The 18612-nt window shown below is 32.8% G+C and overlaps 2 protein-coding genes across 2 annotated transcripts in view; one reads left to right on the plus strand and one right to left on the minus strand.

Annotated features, from left to right (window-relative positions):
• LOC142345738 (tetraspanin-3-like) overlaps nt 1–18612 on the minus strand; it is a 550337-nt gene that overhangs the window by 343221 nt on the left and 188504 nt on the right. The window lies entirely within an intron of this gene.
• The window catches only part of LOC142346187 (protein unc-80 homolog), a 151187-nt gene that overhangs the window by 91099 nt on the left and 41476 nt on the right, over nt 1–18612 (plus strand). Inside the window, exons 32-35 of the mRNA XM_075398696.1 lie at nt 3454–3708; nt 10037–10163; nt 15181–15510; nt 15828–16012. Coding sequence (XP_075254811.1) covers nt 3454–3708; nt 10037–10163; nt 15181–15510; nt 15828–16012 — 897 coding nt within the window. The remainder of the gene's footprint in view (nt 1–3453; nt 3709–10036; nt 10164–15180; nt 15511–15827; nt 16013–18612) is intronic.

The raw sequence follows: 18612 nt of genomic DNA on the forward strand, positions 1-18612 counted from the left end.
ATATATATATATATATATATATATATACATATATATATATATATATATAAATATATATATATATATATATATATATATATATAAATATCTATTTATGTGAAATCATGCATTTCATATTTCTGCAAAGGTTTTTTGGTATATCTACATTGTTTTATAATTTTAGAGGAACGAATGAGGAAGAGAAAGCAAACATTAATTACGACCGAAACTCGATCAGTGTATTCAAAAAACAGAAAATAACAAAAAAAGGAATCCGAAAAAACCCGATCAAATTAGTCTGTTTTTCATTAGATGTTCATTGGTTAAGATATAATACCTCTCAAAATTGCGACTCGACGAAAGGCCGACAAAGAAGAACAAAAAGGACAAATTTCAAAAAAAAGTTTTTATTTTTGTAAATAACATACTTCAGATTGATGGAAACCAGATTGTATAAACTCGGATTATCGGGATTACTGGTTTATGCGTCCAAGGAAAGAATTGAGACTGGTCTTAAAATGTCGGACGACTGTAAAAATTACAGAAAAAAACAGACAGAACTCAAAATTTCACATTAAAGAAGCCATTTTTATCTATATTAGAACACAATTCAATGACAACTTTAAACTGAGGAAAGCAATTAAATGATTTTTTTCGTCCCTTTTGATTTTAGCTGGGTAAAGGGGGGTCTCTGTGGAAAAGACAAAAAAGGAACCACAAATATTGACCAGTTCCGAAAACTCACAGAATTAATATGAAAACATATTTCTAAGCTCTACAGACAGCTGCCAAAACATATAACACTGCAAAATTTTTCTTTAAAACAACAGAAAATTGATCAGTTCTGTCAATAACAAACTTTAGTTGCTTGTTGACGACGACAAAAGGTCAAAAAATGTGAAAAAAAAAACATTTTCTTTTAAGAAGTTGTTTTAAAAGTTCTTTTAAAAATTGTTGAAACTCTTTATAACCCTTAGCTATAAACAGAAATCAGGTAATGGATTCAGTTAAAAAAACTTGTATGCAGCCAAGGCCTTTTTTCATAAATATGCCAAACGGCAACAGAAAGAACGATATTTAGAGGCAAATAAAAAAAATCCTGATAAATTTTGGGAGAGCACGGATGCCCAGCCGTTGAAGCTATAGACTATTCACTGAAGACTTCACAAAAGTTCTTTAACACTTTCTGTTGCTAGTTTGAACTCTCTTTGATACGTTAAGTTGAAAAAAGATCAAAAACAACCGCAGATACAGGAAAATTTGAACAAATTGAGAAAAACAAAAAATTATTTTTTATAAAAAATTATTGAAATTCACTTAAACTTTTAACTCTAATCCAAATCAGTAACTAGATTCATTTAACGATCCATGGAGTTTTTGATTGACGGAAAAATGTCGTACGAAAAGGAAAAGAACGACATCTTTAGCCAAGGACAAAAATCCAATTTTTGTGAGAGAACGGCTTTGCAGTAGTTAAAACTATTAGCTATTCACGGAACTCAATAAAAATTTTTATTTTGCGCCTTCTTTCAATGCCAACTGTAGTTATATTTAATAAGAGTATTTGAAAACAGAATAATTAACTACCTCATATTGGGGAAAATCTGCAAAAAATCAAAAAACTTTTATCAAATTTCATAGTAAGAAAGCCCAAACAAAACATTACTTGAGCATAAAACCACCTGAAAGAGTTTTTTCTTCACTTGAAACAAAGTTTTTGCCCTGTATAGATTGAAACTAAGCTACACGAGGACACAAATAAAATTAAAATATGGCAAATTTCAAAACTTCAATAACTCTATCTTAAAACAAAAATATTCGAAGTCATAAGAGGCATTAGATAACATCTGAAGGCATCGTATAGGCTCAACTGCACTTGTTTGTGAACCCAATTGATTTTTTAGTTAATAAAAACAATGCTTGAGGCTGCATAAAGGAACAAAAATGAATTCAAAGCAATAAAAAATCATTTAAAATTTAAGCAATTACATTGTCAAAGCCATTAAACTTACGAGCTTTTCTCTGGAGACAGAGTTTTTTATGTTATTTTGTTTTCTTGTAAAAAGGATCTGTCATTGATTGCGTTGTGATTTGAAATAATTTTTGTCAGTTATCGAAATAAAAAACAAATCTGCGAAAAAAAAATTTTGAAAAATATAATCCGCGCCCTAATATAATCCAAACAATTATTGACTGCAAGAATTCATGATGAGGAAATTCAACAACATTTAAATATTCCACACGCTTGCAAAGTTGATCAATTCTCAAATGAAATATTTCAAAAAACCACAAATGATTCATGAATTTTGTAGAATTTTACAGCTGTCTTTTTTATAGTTTTCAAAGATTGTGGCTGCAGATGTTAGGTCTCTACTTCCTGCAAGTTTAAACAAGGTAGGAAACAAAAACTTATTTGGAGCGTTTTTTATTTAAAAAAGTCTCAAATTCGAAGAATGCAGAAGAAATTTTAACCAAGAAACTCGGACAAAACAAGTTGGCGAAACCGTCTCTTTCCTTAACCGTAAAACCAATAACATTGTTTTTATAATTATTAACAAGTTTTAGCAAAATTGGCAAAAATTTGAACAAAAATTCCGGAAAATGTGAATAAGACAGCGGAATTCACTCTACTTTTCTCAAATGTTTAATTCTCGATAACTCTCTGTAAAAAGCAAAAATTAAAAAAAATTATCTGCATATTATCATATATTTATATATATATATATATATATATATATATATATATATATATATATATACGCTGGACGCGCTTTCTAATGATATCATAGTCTCAACTCTCTACGATGAATATATCGATCGGCCAAAATTGTCTGAACAAAAAAAACATTTGACTATATAGTTCCTCCCCCCACAAGTGGGTCGGAACAAAAAATTCTAGCAAAATATCTCTCTAGGGTAAATCAAATTTATATGAAAATGTCATAGTACTATAGAAGTTCCTCGTCGTTGTACCTATGCGTACTCTCGGACACTTTCTCTGATAAGTAATCTGGTTTTGTTAGTCAGACACGGTTGCGACTACCCTCAGCAATGTTTAATCCGCCGGGAACAATTTATATTTTCGAAAAAATGTGTTTTTAAAGTTTTAAATTTTTGTTCACCATGCAAATGCTCATGATAGTCGGCTCTGTTTCTCTTAGCGTTAACTTAGTTGATCTTATCAGTTTTTTGCGAAAAAAAAACACGCAGTGCCGCTATTTAATGCTGATGAAATTTAGATTTCAATTATAATTTTTAGGTATTTAATTTTTTAGACAAAATAAAATGTAAAGTTAACTATTTTTCACAATTACTTGCAAGTTCACCTTGCACCGTTGAAGATATCAGCTTTCTCTGACCGCTGTATTCACCTCACCTACTACTGTTGCTAATGTTAATATTATTCACGACTCTTTCCTCTCACCTGTTCTGTGATTGGCTGATTGATTGTTTCACACTATTACATGACTATAGTATGAACCACAACCTCACTCGCATCTAATGCGATTCCGAAGTATACAACTCCCCCGGAGACCCCATCTAATCAACAACAACAACAGCAGCAACAACCCAAACAACAATGAGATAAACAATAGCCCAGGAAGCAATTTGAACAGCTTTGTTCGCTCTTCCTCAATTGGGGGAATGAGTTTTGATGGGAGAGCTAGAAGATCTAGCCATGCCAACACTACTGGCACTTTTCTTCATTTTATCAGTTACCACAAGCCGGTTTGTGTTATCGATAGCTGATCTTGGACAAGTTCCTGCATATTAAATATATATACTCAGGTGCCGGGTTGACATATAATCAAGTCTTGGAGTATTGCCATAGTTATATCTGATTCCATTTTCCAACTGAATTAAAACTCAATTCCTGAATTAAAGTCCGCATAGTAATTAAAATCCCCCAAACCAATTATGCTTTACGACCTTTACATCCGATATATATTCTCCGGTTTCTGAAAAAAGACCATGGAAAAACCCCCACTCAATTATAGATAGAAAATAAACCCCCACTTGACTTTTAACGAGCTGCGCCTTTGACCATGCCTCGCTAGCCGTGGCCATGCCTTAGCGGCCCGTGGGACTTGATATGAAAGTATCACGACCAAAAATATTAAAATGGAGGTTTATTTCCGTGGGGGTTTATTTCCTATCTAAAATTATGTGGGTTTTTTTCCGTGAGGGTTTATTTCCTGGACGCATATTCTCAACATCCGAGCACGACCAATTTTTTCTAACAAGAATTTGCTGCCGGATCTGGCAACTAATGAATGAAAATGGTACTGGAATTGGGCAAGATTTCCAAATATGATAAGCGATAGCGGGAAGTCACTGCATCACTATTTTTAACATAACTGGTTTTCAACGAAAAGCTGCGGGATCGACAAAAATCTTCTATATAAGGATATTTGGATATGAGGATCTCTTGTGTCATGATTAACAGATCCGGATATAGAAATTTTGATCATTTTATTTGACAGTGTGCCATTCCTTTTCATATTTGATCAATTTAATTTAAACTTCACAAGTCGACGTACACAAAGAAGGGATTTTTAGCCGCTTTAATACTTGGATAATTTAATAAATAAAACTTATGCAACTGATTAACTAGTCCAACTACTGCGAACCCATGCTTTTCAAGGCAACAACTACAGTTTGTCATAGTAAACAGCTAAAAGAGAAAACAGTTGTCTGTCAAATATTGGTCCGGTTTTTTGAAACTTTGTCAACCCGGAACAGTTTGTCTATTCTTAACTCCCACACTTTAAATTAACCGTTCATGCCTACCACGTGAATTAACATCACTTGTAAAATAGAAAAGATTATAGAAAAATAGTCGGAGCGGCGATAACATTATGATTGTTTTTTTTTTTCCAAAATAATCTGGCTGAAAATGGAACATCCATACCAACTTAGGGTTGTTTGTTTATTTTGATACATTATATCAATGTCGGAATTGTACAGAATTCTTGCTACAATTCGCAATACAAGGGACAAACCCGTAATAGCTGAGCAAAAAATATGGAAACTGAGGCTCAGTTGTCGGCTCAAAACGTCTCATCAGACCACTCGAGCCCTGGAGAGCTCGAGTTCCAACGCTAACGGGCAAAATGATCTCGTCATAGTTTTGTTTGCATCTTCAGTCATCGGATAGAAAACACCTGGTCGGAGCTCATGTTTTTGCCTGCTCGTTCGGAATTGAGGTAATTATTTCCAACCCTGTCTGCAACTGAAGGAAATCTGATCAGAGAAATGTTAGTTCTATCTGGTCTAGCAAACCTGTCCCCGACAGAAGTGGAGTTGATTACACCTATGAAAACTCTAGTACAGACCAGAAATAAATACGTAATCTTTCAAAAACGTCGCTCCTTTTTCAATTGAATTGTTGTCCTGATTACAAGAAAAAAACTAATAAAAAGAATTATTTAAAAACTCACCGCAACCTTTGCAATATATGGTTAATGGAATCCGTTATTACTGATTTTAGGACATTTTTAAAAAAAATCGTTACGCTGATTTACGTTTTTTGGATTCACAAGCGCACCTGTATTAAGTGAGACATACTGCTGAGACCACAAGAGAAGCAGCAAATGCTGAAAAAATCTAAGCAAAATTCATTAATAAGTTATGAAAAAACACAGTCAATTAAGAAGACCATAATCTATCAAATAATAGCACTACATTGGTTCTTCTATGTTTTTAATAGCCCCCGTCAGCATCTCGAATCCTATTATTTAGGCGCCTTCCTTTTCCTCCTTTTTTACAATTGAAAGAATTGGATTTGATTGGTGCTTTGTCTCTTTCGTTCCTTGAAATCACAAATTTTTTCGATGAATTTTTTTCAAAATGAGTAAAACACAGGAAGCCATTAATTTTCACTAGAGTTCCTCAACTGGCTGTAGTAGTCTTATACACAATAATTAGCAGTCAACGACAATGGGGACCAGCAAAATTTTATTACGTGTGTCTCAATGGCCTAGAATTGTAGTATTTGGTACACAGCAAAAACTGTCTTTTAACGATACTTCGCCAGGTATTTATATGTCCAACCAGTTTTCTTGTGAAAGGCAGGACAGTTTTTTGTAGACTTTGAAGTCACTTAGATAATTTCGGAAACTTACGACTAAAAAAATTAGAAAAACTAGCAATATTTTTTCAATGTATTTTTTGTTCTCATGTGGTTAGGTAAACTGATGGCAAACTCGGCAAAACTAGCAAAATAGTTATAGTTTTGACAATCCTCGGCAAGAACTCTCAACAAATCTGTGTAATTTTGGTTGACATAATTTTTTATTGATGTTTTTGACTGCATCTGATTGTTTCCTATATGCCAATCAAGATTTCTCTTAGTGTTAAGGTCTCTTCAACTCGCGTTTTTGCCTGTTCTCGTTACAACACTGGTTACAAACACTAGTTTCAACGCGTTGATGCGAAAGGAATCTACAAAATAAATGTCAATAGTTTTCGTATTTTCCAAATTGGTTAATGTAATATTTTTGATCTCATTAACTCTTAATGCTAAATTGGTATTTTGTTCAGGTGAAAGATTTAATTGTTTTTCGTTCAATTCTCTGGATTGTAAGTGAGGACTTGTTCTGCTATGTTTTTTAATTCGTAAAAAAATTCGTCTTTAATTCGTTAAAAAATTTGTCTTTCGATTGGGTTTTGCGTTTTACATAAGTCGTGGCTTTCACGTTTGATTTCTGACTCACTTTACTCACTCTTTCTACTGAAGGGATTTTTAATCCATTAACTGAAAAACATGAACGATTATACACAAAAATGGTTAGTTTAGAAACTCAACTAAGGGTAGTTCCGTAATCATCTAACAGAAATTGCACTTGAAATTAGAACATATTTTTACACTTGGAAAAAGCTGTTAACTTGTATCTTTTCCTTCTCTTTTCCTGTTGCAAACCTGATAGGCATCTGGGATGGCATTCGCGGCAATGTGCCGGCTATCAACTAACAAAATAAGACAAATTGTGGGCCATTAGAAAAACAATGAGTCTGCTCATTGAACAGACGGAATAAAATTGCAACGAAAACAAATACAAATACGTTCAAAAGATAAAAATCTGTAACTTACTTTTTTTTGAAAACATTGATTTCTGAAGTCATCAAAATCACTAACAGCTAAATGATGTTTTAAGCACTATTAAATCAAGTGTGCAGCCTTTAGTAGCATTCATAAAAAATGAAAAGCCCAACCGTATAAAACAGTCAAATTGCCGCGCTTGAAAAAAAATCTCGCTTGAACATAAAAATTTGTTCAAACATCAATTTCTCTATCCAATGAGTCAGATTGAAAAATTTTAAGCACCACAAGGACTCGGTTTTTTTCCGTTTTTTAGTACTGCATCGTAACAAAATAGCTACTGAATTGATTTCTCAATGTCTTGAAAAAGTCACAAAAGTGTGTGAGCACAGCTTAATGAATCAGCGCCGCCAATGCGATCTAAATTGTTGGGAATATGAACAAAATTGTTCTGTGGTGCAATCTGCGCTCTCGACATAGTGGTGGTTTTTCTTTCAGTTATTTTTTCGTTTTCTCCCACTACCTGAATAACAATGTGAGTTAATCTCTCAATTTGAAATCATAACTGAATAAGAATTTGCAATAGCAGAGTGTTCAGAACAATGACTGCTATATGGGATGTTAAATCTGCTCTGTTCTTGCAACTTTTCAATTATCCCAGTCAAAATTTTAAGAGTTGCATTTCAAAAGGAGAAAAATTATGATAAATAAAGGGAAATAATTCAGGGTACCTTTTCGAACAACTTTTCAAAACAGAAATTTGGTTTCGCCTCGGAAATTAATCTCAGCACATTTTCATTTTTCTAATTGATATTCAAATTTCTTTGATTTTAAAATTAAAATGGCCGTTTTCGCTCAGAATTTGTTAATTTTTTCGCAATTTTGGGAGTTTTTTTCGAAACCGTCTATGATATACACAGCTCACAATCACCGTTTTTGGCGACGTGTGTGTCATTCTTCAAATACCATGTCATAAACTGCCAAATTTTCACTAGTAGAATAGTATACCAAACGGGATAAACAATTTAAAGTAGTTTGAATTAATTTTAATAATAGAAGTTGATCTTTGTATGAGATGTGATCACTCCCTAGTTCTGTTTTTTTTCGGTACCTCAAGTTTCTCTTTGACTGATTGGCGAATTTTAATTTCTCTTTTATTGAAGATCAGATTTTTATTGCAGTCGATTTATATTTTCCTGTTTTATAGTTTTATTTCCTAAAATTTCTGCATGACTAGTTTTAATTTGGATTTAGTAGTAGTAGTAGTAGTAGTAGTAGTAGTAGTAGTAGTAGTAGCAGTAGTAGTAGTAGTAGTAGTAGTAGTAGTAGTAGTAGTAGTAGTATTAGTAGTAGTAGTAGTAGTAGTAGTAGTAGTAGTAGTAGTAGTAGTAGTAGTAGTAGTAGTAGTAGTAGTAGTAGTAGTAGTAGATAAGGATTTTGAACAATCAGTTCAGGGGTTTGCACTCATTTACGAGATCCAATTTAATTTAGTTTTAGTTTATCGAGTGCATTGCAGTGTCCACATCTGCACATGATTTTTCATGTGCACTTGTTGTCTACGTTGAAGAATTTTTCAAAGAAACGATGGTAGATTCTTTTCAGTGTAGTTTTGTTCAGGATCGTTCCGTAGTCCTCGCACACTCGCAAGATGTAGTTAAACAGTCTTTCCAACTTTTCAAACTTTTGACAAAACCTAAGTGCTGTATGCCTATTTGCATTGTTGGGATTCTAGGGATATATTTTTTTCAGATCATAGTAGCCTTAGATGACTCAACATTACAAAAAAAGCCTTTTCCCTTTTTGTGACAGAAAGGGATATATAAAAAGAAGTAGTTCTTTCCATCCTGGGTTCCCTAAAAATTACCAACTACAGTTGACTACTGTTACCGAATTGATGGGTACATTCGTTACCTTGTATCCGTTTTTCTCTCTTTCTGTTACCTTGTATCCGTTTTTCTTACCTTAATAGGTTGTAAAGTAGACGATAGTTAATTACTTAATCCATCCTGCCATTCTTTCAGTCGCTTTCTTTGAAAGTAGGTTTACTTTGGCAACGTTAGACGCTTGCAATGAACAAAAAAATGAATGTATTTTGCATTTGCAAGAAAAATTGTTGCAGTTGCCTAGTTAAAAAAAAGGAAAAAAAGAACTGTTTTTCAGTCTCGAAAACATAACGCAGGCTCGAAACGTAATACAAGCGTTTAATTGTGTATCCATCAAAAGAGAAGTGCAATGCAAAACGCAAGCAAGTTTTCAAACATTCTTGAAGAATTTCCCTTAAATTTGCCCCATGCTTTTTTCAAACCTTGTTGAAAAATATATTAATCTCTTTCGAACTAACGTCAAAATATTCAGTTCAAAATTGCGTTTCCATCATTCTGTTGCATATTGATGGCTTAACCACATGATTGGTCATAATATTTCAGGTTCACACTAAATTAATTAAAACCATGCCATAACAACTGTTTGATCACGCGCGTTGAGAGCACTTTTTGTAACGTTTTAAAGCCCTTCTTGTTTTTCATTTTCATATTTGTTGAACTAATATTATACCATCACTGATTTCATTGCAAATTGATACTTATTGTTTTAAATAGTTATATCCTTATACTAGATTCAGTCACTCAGTTAATTAACAGAGATGGACAAACATGTTTCCCAGCCGTTGATAGTATTTATCCGTTTCAGATCTGATCATAGAATTTTTAATTGCAGCATATTTTGTTAAATGCAATTAAAATTTTTCATTTCATAAAAAAATACTGAAAATTTTTATTTTGAGAGATATGATTACAATTAGCAGTTGAAAAATTTTTGAGATTGGTGTATTGTGGCTAAAACTCTTAGATTTGCAAAATCTTAGAAGATAAGATCTTGAATATGTCTTGGAAACATGGAAATGATAATTGATAGAAAAAACGCCTGTTTGATTAGAGTTATTTCGGAATATTATTGAAATTGATCAGATGAGCCCATTTTCACTGTTTATTTGCTAACTTTTTAGAGTTTGTTTAGGCCGACTACCCCCTTGACCAGATTCTGAACACAAACTGCAGGATTATCTGTGGTCAGGAAAAAGCAGAGAACATCTTCATCAATCTGCTTATCCCTTTGTTCACACATATGGGAAGCAATAGACAAGGTAGGGATGGTTTGCTGGGTTTAAGCGCTGTTTACTCTTGTTCGCATGTATGTAATTTTTCAACTGTTTGAAAACTTTTTCTTTTACTATTATTATTTTTCATGGAGATGTCGAATCAAGTATGAATTTTGAAGTACTTGTTACTTGTTAGAAAAGAGTTTTTCTAAGATTTTACTTGAAATCCAGTACAAATCTACATAACCTATTCAGTGTACTCGTTGAAATATACGATAAAAAGCATCAGTTTCTAGGTTATTATTACAATCCTATCTTATTAAATATTTGGATTGTATTGGTGTGCTGTCTTTTTACAATCCAAAGAATTTGGTTTGTATTGGTGCGCTGTCTCTTGTGCAATAGAAAGTATCTGGATTGTATTTGTGCGCTGTTTATTTGAACATCTGTTCACACCTTTTTCGACTTTTTCACGTCAGTGAGAAGTCAAATTATTTTAATCCTTTAATCACACTGGAGTAGTGAAAGCAGCAGATTTTAATTTTTCATTCAACGAATTTCATTCAAAGCTAATCAAGAAAAATGAGTCTAATCGGTTGCTTGAATTCAAAGCCAATGTCTTTATGACTTTTTTTCATAAAATAAGAACTGACTTTTTAGTCTTTCACGTTTTTGTTCGTTTTTGGTCCTAACACTTAGTCTCCAAAAAAACCACAGTTCTTATTGTCCTTCTAGTGGGGCGTACTTTTCATCAAATCTAAACTAACTTTAGGAGTTTTGGATTGTAGTTATTATGTTCGTTTAAGTTGACGCCACTGACTTTCGAAAATTTTATTTTTGTCAATTTCTTGAGATTCTGCGTTTTTTGCTTTGTCTGTTTTCGCTTAGTAGTAAACTTTTATTCTGTACTAATACTAAAGATTTGTAGAGTCGATATTTTCATAGTGCTGTCATTTTGTGACTCTTGAAACACCAGGTCTTGGAAAAGTTTTTGAGATTGTTTTTAAGATTTTATTTTACTTTGTTTTTTGGCCATTAGTCACAGAAAAATTATTCGATATATGTATTCAGCCCTATAGGTCGCAACCTTTAAAATACGAATTCAGTAGGACTTTTTTAAGGTATAGGATGACACTTTTAAAACGAACAAAATATGGAAATCTGAAATCTTGTTATGGTTATCGATATGTGTCTATCTGTCTATGTGCTATGTTTTTGATATGATTTGTATCTTCATGTCGCCCATTAATTTTGTTTGAAATGTGAATATCAGTCAATATATGGAATTTGATGGGGCATTCAAACTTTTGAAGACAACAGCACCACTTAAATTTGTACCTTTTTCCCTTTTTGCTAAATTTTCAGTTTTTCAGAGTATTTTCAATTTTATGAAAAACTTTCATTCGCATGCGCCTTTTCGGTTCTGTTAAATTATCAAAGGCGGTTTTGTGGGATTTCTGCAAGACCGTCCCCCATATGTTTGATTTTTTCTGAACAGTTTTACTTTTTTTCAAAACTGTTTTTTGCATTTATCTACCTGTTAGATCTTGTTGTCAATAATTTAACACTGCTGTCGTTGCTTTAAGCTTGTTTTCAGTGACATAGGGACATTTTTCTGCTCCTCTCATCAGCTTATTTATGCACCTGCTCTTACGATTAGGTTTTTTTAGTTTTATGTCAACATTCTTTTGAAAATCCTTGCAGTTCTTTTTTGAGAGGGATTTTTTTCACGTGCGTCCTTTTGACTTCTGTTTTGGGTTTTTTTGCATTGGGTGCTTTTAATAAAACGCTTTTGTGTTCCAACTGCTCCCTTTGTGGTCAGTAAATATTAGTGATTGTTTGATTCTTGTCCCGTTTTTATTATTACTGTTGTCTCATTAGGTAGTATCGTTGATGACTGGTCTGATTGATTGGTAAGGCGACATTAATGAACCTTATCAATGATTTGCGTAAACAGCTACTGGTCTTCATAACGCTATCACTTCTTTTTCTCAAAAAGTTTTATTTGAGCAAAAACTGTTTGTTTTACTACTTTTTATTTTTTGAGTTTTGCTACTACTTGTTGTACTTTTTGTTGTCTTATCATTTAATTTATTTAGAGACAGGTCTTATAGGGTGCTAATTGAGGTTATGTTAATGTATTAACTGTTTATCATCAAATCCAAAGCTGTCCAAGACGTTAACTTTTATTTTTCTCAAGATGTTCGATCGAATGTCTGCAAATTTTATTGGCCTTTTTGTTGATTTATCTCTTAGTCTCATTAATGACAACTCTCATGACCACATATGACTACTAAATTATTTGAAATAGTTGTGTCAGATTGTAGCTGCAGATCGTTTTTTATTTCTCTAATTTTTCCAGAAAATGTTTTCAAAAAGCATTACCGTGATTTTAACTGTTTTTTCAAAAAAATTTTTTTTTTTGTTTTGAGTTCTTTTGTGCTTTGTCTTACGGTCTCATTGCTTTGTCTTAAAAAAACAGTTATCTTTGGCCTTTACGTGTGGTGTACTTTTGGTCAACCTATTAGCTGCAATTTTTAGTTAACACTTTCACTGACTGAGATACCGTTTGTTTTCGAAATGATCAAGTGAATTTGTGAATATTGCCTTCTTTTGTAATTCTATTGTCTCCATTTCTGCCATTGCAACTACTGTATTGTATTTTATTACTTCTATTTTTTCATGGTATAGTGTAGTGAAGTATACTGGCATAAAGTTATGTACTTTTCTTATATGAGGGCACTGACTTTCATTAATAATTTTTTGTCAAATTGATTTTTGCCATTTCTTTGGTTTTGCCTCCTTTTATTGTGTTTGTCATTAATTCCCGTTGGATTGTTGTATTTTGTACTCAACCTACGGATAATCACAGTCATTATTCTCATTATTTGGTGTTAATGATGCTTATTTTTAAAATACTAGATCTTGAAAACAGAAATTTTCAATATTAATTTTTTGTGCGTTGTTGCGCCTATAGGATCATGGGGTTCGTGGAATGTCTTAATTTGATGTTAATGGTAAAATTTTAATTGTCACATCATAAAAGAACACATTTCCTACGATTGTGTTTGAGAAAATGTCCCGCGATTTTTTTTAAATTAGCTAGTATTGAATTTGAACGTGACGAGTAGATTAGTTTGAAGTTGTCAGTTTATTCAAACGTTTTCAAAAAAGTAAAAATATTCTAATCACTTGCATGTTGTCTTTTGATGTCTTCATTTTTTATGTTTTTCTGATAGGTTCTTTTTACAGATAGTAAAAAATCAATAGGTTCTTTTAACACGAATTTAAATGTCTTTTAGTTACGCCTAGTTATAATTTTATGCTGAAACTATCGGCAGCAAATTATTTGGCACAAATTGCTTTTGAAAAAGATTAGTTAAACCATTTACTATTGGGTTTGTATATCTTCATTAAAGTTGCTATGTCACTGACTATCTCGAATTGTATATATTATCGTCTTTTTTAATGAAGCCTATTATTTTGTTTTCAAGATTTCATTATATAGTCAGTTATCTAATGAATATTCATTTTCGAAAAAATTAGTAATTGTTTTTTAATTCCGGGTAGATCGATTGTTTTTTTTTTTTGCTTTTTCATTTTTTCTGAACTACCGCAGGATGTTTTTATAAATTTTCATAAAAGAGTAGCCTATGGATTAGGTGACTTTGACCATATTTTTTCCATGAATTTCGTTTATTTTTAAAAAATTTATCCTTTGGAATTGTTGTTGACTTTGTTTTTATGTCACTTAATTGTTGTCTCGATAGGTGTATTAAATCTCTATGAGATATCTATACATAAGTTGATGTCCTTAATTTTAATTTTATTTAGCCAACTATGTTAATGACATTAACACCGTTTCGTTTTGTCAAAATTTTGTGCTATTTTTGTTTCGCCAGTCTTTTTTTCTTTTTTATTACTTTGTCGTTTAGTTGCATTTATTCAAGATATTATCTAATTTTTTTTGGCGACTTCAATTCCTTAGTTCTTTCAAATCTCTGTGTCAATTCTATGTGTCTGCTTTCCCAATGCATAAACCGTTCTAAATTCAAAAAGATTTTAACCGCTTTAATTACTTCAATAACACTTAACAACCAAATGTAATTGAACTTCGGTTCTTGACCTGCTTTGAATTTTTACTCTGTTCTACCTGTTATACAGTCAATTACAATCAATTCATTACAAATTACAATCAATTAATTGGATTGTATTGATGCTTTGTCTTTTTTCAGTAAAATTTGTTTACATATTTTTCCATGACTTTGAGTTTTCGAAGCAGGACAGACAAGAAAAAACCCAGTGTATTTTGTTATCTTTGATGCCCTAAGGGGGATTCATTAATCCGTCAAGTGTATATTGTGCTGAAGCTGTTGAGAGGGTCTATACTCTATGTAACAATCGAGTTTTTTTGTCAGCTGAGTCTTAAATTGACGTCGGTGAAATTTTAAAAGGTCTTTTGCATTCTGTGAATTTTTGTTTATTCCTTGGGTTTTTGTCAATAATGCTAATTTAAACACGACCCAGTAAAGAAGTAATTTCTACCCGCACTTAGTATATCTGAATTGGGGAATAAAACTTGGAAAAATGACATTTCATGTTTCAATTTTTTCCATCCTACAAAGCACTAGGAGTTTTTTATGTGCCTAACGGGTTTCCCAAAGAGTCAAATCAGATAGCAAGAGTTGCAAAATATTCGAGCTTAAAATATTTCTCTCTAGTGAAGCATAAATTGAAAAAAATATTTCTCACTAAATAGCTGTTACTTTTTTTTAATTTAGCCAAGTTTTGTTGTTCTTAGCAACTGTGTCCCTTGGTCGCACCATTAATAAGTCTCGCATAAAACATTGGAATAATATGAGAATATTTGGAGGACTTTTGTAAATTTATTTCCTTATCTTCTAGGTCACAAATTGACCACAAGAACGCTATTTGTCCGGCCGGTCTTTGCAGAAAAACTTAATTTTGATGACAAAAATGACCTGTTTTCATGAGAACTGTACTTGGATTTTTTCTTGGGGCCTTTTAGAGCAGCCTATAGGTTTTTGATAAAATGTTCCAGATTGTCCCAAGATGCGATCGGACGACGTTTCCTTCATCTGCCACACAATCTTAAACACAATGTTACCTTCTTCAAGTCTCCATCATGGAAAACCAACAGCCAATCAGAATGGCACAGCTACTCTCAATGGAAGCAATAACAATGCCACTAACATCACACTGTCTGCTTCCGTTGGCGTCGGTTCGAACCCCGCTGCACCCGGTCTCAATATTGAAAATGTGACACATGTCCCGAAAGCTGTGAACAATTCACCCAATCCGCCCCATAATCCGTCTTCTTCAGATGCAGCAGGAGCTATGTTTGATTCCTTCTTCGAAAGCGGATTCTTGGGTAATATTTCATCTTAAATTTTCCACTATAAAATCAGGGCTTAATTGTTGATGACGCGATCAGTAAACTGTCCAATGTTTCATATCTTGATAGCTCTGCTGTAAAATCCATTAAGAGGATTAAAATTTATAGTGTTCACTTTTATGCCAGTCCATGTTGACGTATATCTAAAACCCCGATTTATGAAGACACCCACAAAGTATAGCATGGGGGGTCGACATTAACTAAAATTAACAAACGAAGATAATGGTCTTCTTCTGCGCATCCGGGGTCACACAATGGGTCTTGAATATAATTTTGAATGTCTTTTCATTTAGCCCTGAAATTCCTGGTATGTTGCTTCCCTGACGGACTGAGACAGGAGTGGGGGTGGCTGGCTGCGTGTGTGAAGGAGATGGGATCCACCCTCCACTGTGGAATTGCATTTTGGGACTTCCTTCTGTTCGTGGTGGAAGAAGATGGACTACTTTACACTCTGCTGAAACCCTTCTTACAATTCAAGGTCAGCATTACAATCAAAACTACGATTTATTTCGTTAACTCAATTAACGCATGATCAGAAAAAGTTAATGTGCAGATCAAAAATGGGACATCGATAAATCTTGATAGAGTTTCAGATACAAATATTAATGAGAAAATTATTTAAAAAGCATTTGACTTGCTCTCAAATGAAACTTGTAGCAATTATGTTACTCCATTTGGTATTTTGTGCAAATTTTTTTTGCTTAATCGTCTCTTTTTCTGACGTTTTCAATTTTTGGATTACTTTTGCACGCTTATCTTCTTACTTTTTGCGTAATATAAATTGCTCTCATTCAAACCGCTAACTTAAGTCGCGGCAGTTTACGTGTAAAACTCTGATCAAAAGTATGCAAAATTTACTTCATTTTTCTTTTTAAATCTTACTATTCGTGCATAATAAGCTCGAATTCGATAATTTTAGGTCTTTTACTATCACCCCCCCCCCCAGAAAGAAACTTGATACACCGTTATACGAAACATACTAAAACATTGTATATCATACCAAGATCTTGATATGTAACTAAACAGAAAATACGAGGATGTGTACAAGCTTGTAGGATCAGATCTTCGAATGGGTATCAACCCGGACCGTAGTCCCATAGCTTTTCCGTGCTGAAACAGTGTTTTCCAGTTGTATATTGTGGCCCAGTACTGTATCCATTTTCGTTAGGCTAAAAACTACAAGATATACAAATTTCCATTACAATCTGCAATTTCCGACCAAATTTTCTGGCTTTGGCGTGTATTTACTGGTTTTGGCGGTGTTTTTCTAATCTTAATACGTTTATTGCAATGTTTTAAGATTGTAAGTTATCGTCACGCTCAAAAAAAGTGTCGCCCAAATTTCAAAAATTATTTCGAAATTTTCACATTTTTTTATGACTTTGCTATGAACATCATGGGATTCCAAATCCAGAATGCTCAGTCTATTTTTAAAAAAATAATCTATGGGACTTATACTGCACATCATGAGTAGCAAGATACTCTTAGGATACACTGATACAGTACTGTGCCGACGATATACAATTGGAATACAATGTTTCAGCACTGTTTTGCTATGGCACTAGGGTCCGGGTGGCCTCGGCCAGTCTTTTGAGAGCAATTCTAACGACTGTAGGCATTTCTGTTTTTTTACTTTAATGAGCCTCTATGTTTCTTTTTTGCTCTCCTTGTGAGCCATATACTCTCAAAAGCATGTACAAACATAAGTTTCAAAATCAATCAATTTTTTGAGTGTCTTTGGATAAAGCTAATATCTTACAAGCGAAACAAAACTAATTAAATTTTTCTGACATTGTTCAAAGTTTTTTATCCCCAGGCAGTTTCTTGATCAATTTTGAACTGCAGACACCCTTTTCCACAATTTCTTTGGTGCTAAGTCAGCAGTTCGCCAGCTTTCTTACCATTTACAGAGAATTTTCAAATAAATGTCTGGCATTTTTTCCCACATACGCATCAGTTAACCTTGCTTTTGTTGGATTCCTTTTGAGCGTATCGTAAGAATTAAAACCAAAAAAGGAACATTAAGAAACAAAGATGAACTCGTGCCAATTTAAATTGATCAATTTTAGTTTGTTTAACAACTGAAGCCTTCAATGACTATTAACATCTTATTTTACAAAGCAGCGTGCTAGAATTGGTTGCAAACTTTTGAGAAGCTTTTTTGTGCAACTGTTCTTAATGCATTGGTGATGTATCGATAAAGAATAAACTATTTATTTGTGTTTAGAGTAATTGTTTATCCTATAGTATTTCTTAAAAGGTTTTTGTGGAGTGTTTGAATATCAAAATTTTTGAAACTGTAGATTTTGAAAAAGATTGAAAATCGATGTCAAAAAAATTAATGTTCATTTTGGGACGATACATAGTTTGAAATATCAAGAAAATAAGTAATTTCAATTGTGCTGGGCTGTAAAATTTTCTAGATTTCACTATTGGGAATGTTTGGTCCTTAATCTAAAAATGAGCCAAGGTTGCCTCAGAAATAACTAATTGCAAATATAAGAAAAACATTTCGCTAGCGGTTCGACCACCAGTCTCGATATCTACGTTGACGAGACGAAAAAAATTTATAATTATTTCTCAAAAAGAACTGAGCATGTTTTTTTCTACTGAATTTGTCAGCACCAAAACATGTGGCAACGAACTTTTTTTAAAAAGAGCTGAACCGAACAATTATTTACCTAGACAGAGTCTGAGAACTGCATATTACGTTTAGTTTCTTTAAAAACTGTTTTATTTGAAATGAAACAAGTGTTTGGAGTTTTTACTTTTAAAGTCAGAGATCAACAATTGAGGGGGTATGTTATTGAAAACTTTTAGTTTGTTTCTTGTTTTTATTATACAATATTAAGTCGAGGGCGCTTTTTTGCTAACAATTTCTTTTTAAGGACAGTTTAAATTTTATAAAAGGATGTCTCACCCCCGTAGATCTTTCAGATATTTGAATGAGTAATTGACAATTTGGTGAGAAATTTTTTTTACTGTTTTTCGTTTCTTCTTCACAAGTCTATAGTTCCACTTATTGCCAACATTGCTGTTGGAGCTGCAATTTTTAACTTATTTCATATGCTTAGAAAA

The sequence above is a fragment of the Convolutriloba macropyga genome, chromosome 9 (genome assembly GCF_964194025.1).
Source record: "Convolutriloba macropyga chromosome 9, txConMacr16.3, whole genome shotgun sequence".
Classification (NCBI taxonomy): domain Eukaryota; kingdom Metazoa; phylum Xenacoelomorpha; order Acoela; family Convolutidae; genus Convolutriloba; species Convolutriloba macropyga.